Source organism: Lissotriton vulgaris, chromosome 10, assembly GCF_964263255.1.
Source record: "Lissotriton vulgaris chromosome 10, aLisVul1.2, whole genome shotgun sequence".
Classification (NCBI taxonomy): Eukaryota; Metazoa; Chordata; class Amphibia; order Caudata; family Salamandridae; genus Lissotriton; species Lissotriton vulgaris.
In genome coordinates, this window is record NC_141698.1 from 11341835 (window position 1) to 11351726 (window position 9892).

A 9892-nucleotide genomic window follows, 5' to 3' on the forward strand; every position below is an offset into this window, starting at 1 on the left:
CACTGGTCCCCATGCCCCTGGCATTGGGAGGGGGCTGGAAACGAGAGACGTAGGGGGTGTCCTGCAGCGGGAAACAGCCTTTACTACGCAACCATTACAACACATGCTAATACTTGGCCTGCTGTTGTAACAAAAAAGGTGTGCAGCAGTGGGTAGAAGGTGTTGAATTTAACTCCAACCCCTTCCCTACTGTTGCACACACTGGAGTTGGAATAGAAAATTAATCTATTCCAACCTCCAGTGCTCCCCCGACAGAAAATCAGGGTAAAAGGTTGGCGTTGCAACGGCATGTGATGGAATGGTATGCATTGTAACGTCACATATTCCCTGCAGCACCCAGTGTGCTGGCTGTTTCCTGATAGGTTGGTTCATCCACTGGACTTCTCCCAGCTGCCTCAGAGGAGAGCCAGGGGCCCCCTGCCGGTGAGTCCTGGTCCAAAGACACCATTCCTGTCCCACACAGGACTCTTTCACCCACAGGTGACTGTTACAATATATCAGACAACGAGGAAAGCAAGACACATTTCTCACCTGGGAATTGTTTTTTCTTTATTGTCATTATCTTGTAATCACAAACATGCATGATCTGACAGACAAACATTTACACAGGAACTGGATGCAAAACCATCCAATCACAGGCAGATATCCCCAGTTAAAGACAACAGTTCAAAGTGCTAAAAAAAGAACTTTGTGACAAAGTTCTGGTGTAAAAAGAAGGTACCCTAAGAACAGTAGTGGTTTAGCTTGTGGATTTGTGAAGCCGTCAAGAGGAACTCGCCCCAGGAGCGGAGACCAGCAGTTGGCACCCTTGCATTGCACCCTTGGCTGCAGTCTGTGTGCGTGCCCCGGAAGTAGTTGAATGTCTGCTGACTTTTGTAGGGCAGAGTTTGGTTGCGTTGCGTGTGGAGCCAAACCATGTTTCCTTAAGCATCATACTCACTGCCACAGGAATTATGCGAATTTTGCGGCTGCGTTTTCTGCACAGTTATGAATTTAACACATCCATCTTCTGCTGCATAATTCAGATTTCAGCAAATTGTTTCTACTTCAAATGGTTCAAAAGTTAACAAAAACACAGCAACGCATGTTGCAGTTCGGTGGAAGGCCCTTCATGAAGGTTGACTGGACACATTTCTTGTTGCTTATTTCTATAGTTAGGTGTGAAATCTGTACTAATAGGATGAAAGCATGCCCAGAAAATGTTAACATATGTAAACATTCCTAAAAAATAATACCAACATAAAATGGGCGGCAATACACTACATTATTTGCCTTTTCATGCTGCATAATTTAGTCAACTCTGCGGCATAATTTGGTCCTCCCTTGCTGCGTAATTCTAGTGGCCCTAGTCGTACTACAGCACAGCATGTGACCAATGACAAGGAATGAAACAGTTCAGCCCTGCACCCCACCCCCAATGGCTGCAAGCCCCATTGGTGTTGGTCGTCCACGCAGTGCCAAGGTAGATGTAGAGAAGTCAATTTTTAGAGTGTACTGAAGAGTCTTCACTCAAGATATGCGAGAATTAGTGTGAATTACAGGACACATTGATCATCGACACTTCAAACCCACCTTGCGTCCCTGGGATCCTCCCGTTGCTACGCCTGTCGTGCCACCATTTGCCCAAGAGGGTCCATGGGAATGTTTTTGGGTGGATGAAGTAGTCTCCTCCCACGGTGCCCTCAGGTTTCTTGGCTCACCCCTTGATGTTTCTGTACATGGGAGCTATGAGGTCCCACCTGCGGCTGTGTACACGCGACCACTTCAGGAGCTCCTTGGCTTCGTAGAGGAAGACCATGAGCAGGGTGAGCACGTCCCCCTCGGCAGAGTGACTGGCCTTGGGCTCCTGGTGGTAGAAGCGGCGGTAGATGCCCTCCAGCGTGTAGTAGCCCTTGATGACACGTGGCACGGCCCGCCGCCTCTCGTCCAGGCCTTTCACCGCCCTCCACTGGTCCATGCAGTAGATCGAGGTAGTTGGGAGGTCAGCTGCCTGGAACAGCAGCTCGGCCTTCAGCAGCGGGAAGTCATAGCGGTCGCCACCATGGGCCACCAGGCAGATGGGCTGGGCCTGGCGGAGCAGGAAGTTGCGTACAATGGCGGCCGTGGAGGCGTCGAAGGCCCGCTTCTCATTGCTCTGCAGCGTGCGGTTGCTGAGGCCCGTGATCTCTGCAGCATGCGCACCCAGACTCTTGCCGGGGTCCACGCACAGGCACAGCTTGTCCTGGATGCGGGGTGGCAGCAGGACCCCAGCCTGGTCCCGCAGCGGGTTCTCCAGGGCGGAGCGGTGCACGGCCACCAGGCACAGCTCGGTGACCTTGGGCAGGGTGTCCATCAGGCCTGTGCCCTCCAGGTCCATGAAGACGAACGTCTTGAAGGCCGTGGTCATTGTGGCGTCACTGGAGCGCGTGCTCTGAAACAAAACCAAACACTGAATTATACATATGCATTACAGACACTTGTTTTCTGAAAGATTAGTGATCATTTATGTGGCCGAATGAGACACCAAATGTTTCTGAAACGAATCAAATCATCTAAAAATAGAGAAATCTGCAATGAACTAGGGAGGTGTACTACAAGCAGTGATCGAAGTGAGGGGAATCGGAAAGGCACAACGTGCCCATACTTGTTTAACGCCTTAACTGCTGCGGCAATTCCGCCGCGGTGCGGGCGTTCCGTTATGTGGGCGGGGCCGCGTCAGCCAACGACGTGCGCAGCACTACCGAGGTAGTTCTCGTGATGGCCGTTGGCTGATGGGCGCACTTAAAGAGTTAATTTAAGGACAACAGTTCTCCTACTGTCTGTGAAAAACAACTGTCCCGGGACGGTTCATTCCGAGAGCTAAAATGTTTCAGCTGCAGTGTAGGGCAGGGAGTCTTGTGTGCTGTGAAACCGAAGGCTGGCAGACAGCTAAACAAGCCTTCCTGCCAGGGTGCCTGCAGCCTGAAAGAAATGTAAATGTGCACAACGTGTCAATTTGAAAATGTTAAGGGAGCTCCAAAGCCGGTATTGGCTTCGATTAATGGAATCACTTGACCCTTCCTGATGACACGTGTATGTTTTTGAGTGGTGTTTGAAAGGAGTCACCAGCTGAGGGGGAAGTGTGTGCTTTTTAAAGAGGCGTAACACAAGCCCCTGCACCTCAGGGGCTAGGGGCCTGTGTTAGCCCCTACCTATTCTCCACCGCTCCAACCAGGATCAGTTTCATGTCTCTCTGGTTACAGACACAGACCTCTGCCGTGCACAGGCTAATAGAGGTTTCATAAAGTACGATGGTGCATTTCCCACTGATTAACTTAACTTGCATTTATTTTACATTTAAGTTGTGTTATTTTATCTGTGCATCTGAAGATAAGACCAAAAAAGTTACAGAATATTTAGCTTTTTTAGCCACACCTCTGCCCATGCCCGACCTTATTTGCTGCTATTGTGCACAGCATCACCGCTTCCTTACGTTTTTTAATGCCCTTCAAATGCTGACTACAAGTTCCTAGCTTCCATTCTATGCTGACGTCCTTTAAACCCCCACATCAGGTCTCCACAGCTCTCCCTACCATAGTCTCCACTCTGGGAAGGTGAACTCTCTCCCCCGGGGTCACACTTGCCCTGGAGGGTGCAGCTTGTTCACCGAGTCGGGCCTCCTTATCCAAAGAAACACTCACTTTCTTGTCCTCTCGATTCTCAAAGATCTAAATGAAAGTTGTGGAATATAGGAAGCCTGGCGCTGAGGGATGGACCCAACACACATCCGGTGACATCACTGTACAGAGCCTTGAGACCCTCACGGGTGAGTAGTCGCGCTATATAAACCATGATTGATTGATGTTACTGCTCTGCAAATTACATCATAAATGACATCAGTGCTCAGCAGGTCACATCAGATGATAGGTGACATCAGGGCTCAGCCGATGACATCATCAGATGACATCAGTGCTCAGCAGATGACATCATCAGATAATAGCTGACAACAGTGATCACCAAATGACATCATCAGACGACATCAGTGCTCAGCAGATGACATCATCAGACGACATCAGTGCTCAGCAGATGACATCATCAGATGACCCAAGTGCACAGCCGATTACATTATCAGATGATAGGTGACATTAGTGCTCACCAAATGACATCAGTGCTCAGAAGATGACATCATCAGATGACATAAGTGCTCAGCCGATAACATCATCAGATGATAGGTGACATCAGAGCTCAGCCGATGACATCATCAGATGATAGGTGACATCCGGGCTCAGCCAATGACATCATCAGATGATAGGTGACATCAGAGCTCAGCCGATGACATTATCAGATGGTAGATGGTATCAGTGCTCGGCAGATGACATCATCGGATAATAAATGACATCAGCACTCGACACGTGACATTGTCGCGTAATACCCAACCAGTGCTTGACATATAACACAACCCAGCTAATGACATCAGCACCTGGTAAATGCAATCTCTGCTGGACAAACAATATCACTGGATGACAGATGACATCACAGCTGTCCCCGGGCTCTGAACCTTAGTCACTGTTACACCCCACGCCAGTGGCACCATTTTTATTGATTCTGGATAGTTAAAGATTGTCGCCTGATTCAGAGGCCGATCCACCCTGGCCCCTGCCCAACCACTGCATTTATAGGGCGCTGGGCACGTCAGTGGGGCACATGTCTATTGGCCCATCTGGCCACCTGGCTTCCAAGAGTGGTGTCCATTAGAGCCAGTCCTGTAAGCCATCGCAGCCTTGAGTAGGCAGCCGAGAAGAGCGTCTAGAACACGCAACCTCTCTTTTGGGGTGCATATCCAGTAAGGGGGGGCACGCAGGGGCGCGGTCAGGGACAGATAGTGAGTGAGACTGTGTAAGACTAAGGCCCAGATTTAGAATGTTTTAACACAAGGCACCAAAGTCGCTGTTCAGTGCAGCACAGATGCAAAGTTGGAAAAACAAGAAGAAATGTGAACGTTTCTCCTCGGTACGTCCGCCTCGAGGAGGCGTAAGATCTTGGTTCAAATTCCTGTTTATGAATGTTTGTAGATAGGGATTCGCGTCAAAACCCACGGTGGTTGTGTGGAATGCCCATGCACCATCCATGGAATGCCCCCTTGATGCAAAATAATGCAAATCAACACGTAGCGCAACTTTGTGTTACTTTGTGTTAATATCCGACCCAAATCCTCAATTATTGTGATATTAGGGACATGTGACATGCAGGGTCTGGGTTCATATGATATCATTTCCTGTGATGCCATTAAGGTCAACGGGTATGTGATGTCACTTCCGCTACCTCCGGCATTTTGGTGAATCGACACCCGTTCAGAGGAAGCAGAAGAGGGCTGGTCCTGGCATCTATGCTCCAAAAGAGGGGGGTAGAGGGCTTGGCAAGAGGGCCAGTCCAATCAGGTATGCTCTATAAGGGGGTGGGGGGAGAGGGCCAGTCCAATCAGGTATGTCTATAAGGGGGTGGGGGAGAGGGCCAGTCCAATCAGGGATGCTCTATAAGGGGGTAGGGGGGAGAGGGCCGTCCAATCAGGTATGCTCTATAAGGGGGTGGGGGGGGGGAGGGCCAGTCCTGGCAGCTCTGCTTCATATGAGAGCGGTAGAAGGCCTGTCCATGCAACTAGGCAGTGTGATCCCAAAGAGGGGTGCCTGGCCTCCATCCCCAAACCCTTGTGTGTGTTTATCTGGCAGTGGTGGTAAAGGGGTTGTGTGTGGTCTGTGGTGTGGTAATGGATGCCAGGAGTGAGGCCTAGTGATCATAGGCGGTTTTGTTGCGGCCGCTCATCATTCAAACCACTGGTGTATGCACGTCGTGTGTGCGGTCTTGCACCACCCTTCGCACGCTCACTCACTTGAAGGGGGTGTGAATGAGGGTGCAGACGAGTAGTGGGTTATTTTTTCGTTGTGTGACATCAGGCACTATGACGTACGTACATTAGACACATCGTCCCATTCTGTAATGGCGGCGTTTACCTGAGCATTGCGGCAATGCCTGTTGGTTCTGCTCCTTTGGGAGGGCCTGTGTTATGTGTCCCTTGGCACTGAGTGTGTCACAGTGACGTCACGTGTGCGATGAATGTGGCTTACTGCTGGTGAGAGAGCCCCCTGAGGCAGGTAGGAAAGCTCATTCTGCGGGGGGGGCAGTTTTTCCTGGGATCTGCCCCCTACGTTGAATGTTGGATTTATAGAGCGCATGGTTACCCTGGAGCGTCCCAGCGCTGTACCACTGGGGAACCCGTCCTGGCTTTCCCTGTGAGATGGTCCCTTTACTGGGCACCCCCAAGGTGCAGGCAGGCATCCCCGGCGGTGATGGGGCCGTTGTGGAGATTAAGCAAGCTATTGCCCAGAGTTGCAGCGTGGGACCCCATGGTTAGAGTGGCACCGAGGCGAGATTTATCGGGCCCGCTGACATTGGTCCTGCACCCGGCCGCGTCGGGAATTGAACCCTGGTCCCGGGCCGACCTCTGCCTCAGGGTCTGCTGCCTCTAACCGTTGAACCACACTTCTCCACTTGGGCTATGTCTCAGTGCCCCTACGTGGTAACGAGTCGAACACGTCATCTTCCTACATGAACTGCCAGAGCCAGCTGCTAGCATGACCACGACAAAAATACTCTGTACAATTACACAGAGGGATGTAGTGTAGCCCAGATGGGGCACAACTAGACCCGTACTTTGGAGGGGGGGGGGGCGCTAAGACTCCGAGCAGGGTGTAACAGTCTTTTTTGGCACCCCTACCCCATTTCCTTCTTCTCCATAATATCCCTCACTACCAATCACGAACAGTGCACCTCATCTTTCTATACCCCCTTTCTGACAGACATTTCATTTTTTAGGTCGAGCCTGAGCCAGCGCGCATGCGCTGCCTTGGAGATCTGATGTAGCGGAATGGGGAAAAGAAGCCTCCGCCCACTTTCAGGCCATTTTTGCCATTGGCTTGTGTCATTGTCCATCCTAAATCCTGATTCGTAAATAGGCTTGTTAGTCCCTCCTTAGTACCGCCTCCTCTTAATTTGTCACCTCCCATGGCGACTGGCCCCCTTACGACTGGCCCCTTTGCTTCGGTTGTTACACAGTATCGTTCCATGTGGTGCTGGTTAGAGATCCTTCTGCCTGCAAGATCCGTTAAACACCTTGCCTGCGGCGCCTATTCTCCCCAGGTGCTGAACATTCCATTCGCGGGTGTGGTCATGACGGAACGGTTCCGTCATGAGCACAGCGTGACCGATGCTCATGATGGAACCGTTCCGCCATGAGCATCGAAGGGCTTAAGTGATAGGTCTCACGTCGTACGTCGTAACCTGTAGGACCTGTGTAACCGGACTGACAACACTGTCTAAACACGTGAGTGCATGATCTGATACCTAGAGCAGTGACTGTACCGTATTCACAGAGTCAGCGGCATGATCCCGGTAACCTGAGCAACAGTTCTGCTGTCTGAACAACTGAGCCTGTAAGACCTGTGTAATTCAACTATTGCATCAGATCGATCATTCAGGCAACATTGATTTAAAAAAGTCAGGGGAAAACACCAAAAATATACCCCACCATGTATACATCATGCAGCCTCAGTTGTTAAGACAGCAGAGATATCTCACAGGTTAAACCGACCATGTATGCCAGGGAGTAGAGACAGCAAACCTAGCATGCAGGCCTGGCAGGCTTGGTTGTTAAGGCAGTGTCTCAGGTCACAGAGACCACAGAAGCTGTGGAGGCGGTGTGCTCATGTGACTGCAGGGTGAGGTACAGGGTGAACAGCGCAAGAGCAGAGTGAGCGGTGTCTCTTGTGACCACAGGGTAAGTGTGGGGGAACGGTGAGTTCATGGCGAGTGGCTTAAGTGCTGTGTGGTCATTGTGAGTGCTGGGTGATGGCGTGAGTGCATGGAGATCGCTGTGAGAGCAGGGTGAGTTTGAAAGTGAAGGGCGAGAATGAGGAGGGAGTTGTCTGAATGCAGGGTGCACTACCAGACACTTGAAGTAACTCTATTGACGGTGGCGTAGGGTTTCAGATGTAAGTTAGACTATTGCTATTGTGGCATTATTCAGGGACAGGGCTGGACTGTCCGTAGCGGGCACCAGGCGTTTTCTTGGTGGGCCCGAAGGGTGTGGCCGGTTATTCGACTGGTGGGAGCTGTTTTTGGTACAGGGGGTTGGTTTTGTATCAGTGCTGCAATAGCGGCTCCCTGTAGCAAAAGCAGCTACAGTGTTTTCCACGCGTACCCCAACCTCCCCCCTCCCTGCCCCATACCCACCAGCCCCAACCCCCCAAAGCCGGTTTACGTTCCCAGTCGGCCCTGTTCGGGATCGAGGGTGGAGGAAATAAATAATGCGCTGATCCTGCAACAAACTTCCAGTTTTGTGATTAGGGTTACCAGCTCATTATGGTGAGGTCCCAGACATTACAAAAATAAGCAGTCACCTAAAGCCTATTTTCAGCACTTATCTGTGCATACTTCGGATAGCAAATATAAATAGACTCCTTTGCTGAGAAACTGTCGAACGAACATGCTGCCGGTCACCAAGCCGTAATTATGGACACAAGCACTGCGTAAAAATTCATCTGATCCTGGGAACCATGAGATATTATTGAAATTATTGAAACCGTCTTTTCTGCTTGAATGAGCCCTGAAGAAGTCTCAGTGTGAGACGAAACGTGTTGGCTATGATGTTTTGAGATTTTAATGAAAATGTAATAAAGAACGGCCTTTGAACAAAAAAAAAAAAAAAACAATTGGACTTTGGATGTCTCTTCATGTGATCACTGCTTTGAACATTGTTGTGCGATTACATTGTAAAGTGCTGAACCTTAATGATTTAATATAAATAGAAAGCACTTTTAATTGATGCCTGAATGACCCATGACTGATCATTAAAGGGAACAAAGACTGAAAAGTCACATTATAAATGAATATTTAGGATTATATTTAATCCCCGATTTAGTGTCAATACGAGGTCCTTGCGGGCTCTTTAAACAACACACGGCTGGCATTTCTCTGTTTGCAACCCTACTTTATATTCCTTTTCATGAAATGCATTCTCACACTAAGGGCAGTAAAAGTAAAATCCAAATGTAAGGAATAGGCAGAGTGGGGGCCCAGGGGGTGCTGGAACCAGAAGAAAAGACTAAGCCTTGTTTACCATTTTACAAAGGCATGTAAATATGCAAATGGTCTTTAAAGAGCTGTGAAAAACTCGGGCGTTTGGGAGCTAAGACCCCAGACACTGCCCCGCCGAGCCCCCGGCAGCTGGAGCTGCAGCAGCCGGGGCTGGGACACGCGACAGGGGCTGGGCTGAGAGCCCAGACCGCTTCTAGGCGCTGTGGAGATGCCATCGCGGAGGGTGACAACAACCAGGCAGAACCCCCGATGTTCAGAGAGTCCGGGTCCGACTCCTCTACCAGGAATATGAGAGACGGTAAACTTAATAAACACTTACCTGGGGTTGTCGGTGGGTGACCGAGGCCAAGGTCTGGCAGATAAGATCAGGAGCAGTGCCTCAGCACCAGAGCTGTGCCCAAGGTCCAGACGCTGCAGGTGAGGTTAAGAGGCGGAGCAGTGGCCGAGCTCCAGGAGCTGCAGGTGAGGGTAAGAGGCGGAGCTGTGGCCGAGGTCCAGGCGCTGCATGTGAGGTTAAGAGGCAGAGCAGTGGCCGAGCTCCAGGAGCTGCAGGTGAGGTTAAGAGGCAGAGCAGTGGCCGAGCTCCAGGGCCTGCAGGTGAGGGTAAGAGGCGGAGCAGTGGCCGAGCTCCAGGAGCTGCAGGCGAGGTTAAGAGGCGGAGCCGATCTGTCCAGGTGAGGTCAACTGCTATGTCCGAGGCCCAGGCTTTGGAAAGTTGAGATGAGGAGCTGAGGTGAAGCGTCAAGGGACGTGGAGCATAAATAGTCGTGTGGGGGGCCGCCCC

At 50.7% G+C, this 9892-nt stretch overlaps 1 protein-coding gene across 1 annotated transcript; it reads right to left on the reverse strand.

The window, feature by feature from the left end:
* Positions 1-536: 536 nt before the first annotated feature.
* Positions 537-9445, reverse strand: LOC147684315 (three prime repair exonuclease 2-like). The gene is made up of 2 exons (XM_086940197.1): positions 9428-9445; positions 537-2410 (listed from the first exon to the last, which is right to left on the reverse strand). Exon 2 carries the CDS (start codon positions 2384-2386, stop codon positions 1697-1699), a length of 690 nt encoding a protein of 229 aa, XP_086796323.1. The 5' UTR covers positions 2387-2410; positions 9428-9445; the 3' UTR covers positions 537-1696.
* Positions 9446-9892: the final 447 nt, after the last annotated feature.

Excerpts from the sequence above, each read along its gene's own strand:
- LOC147684315 (XM_086940197.1), bottom strand. The coding sequence starts at position 2,386 with ATGACCACGGCCTTCAAGACGTTCGTCTTCATGGACCTGGAGGGCACA.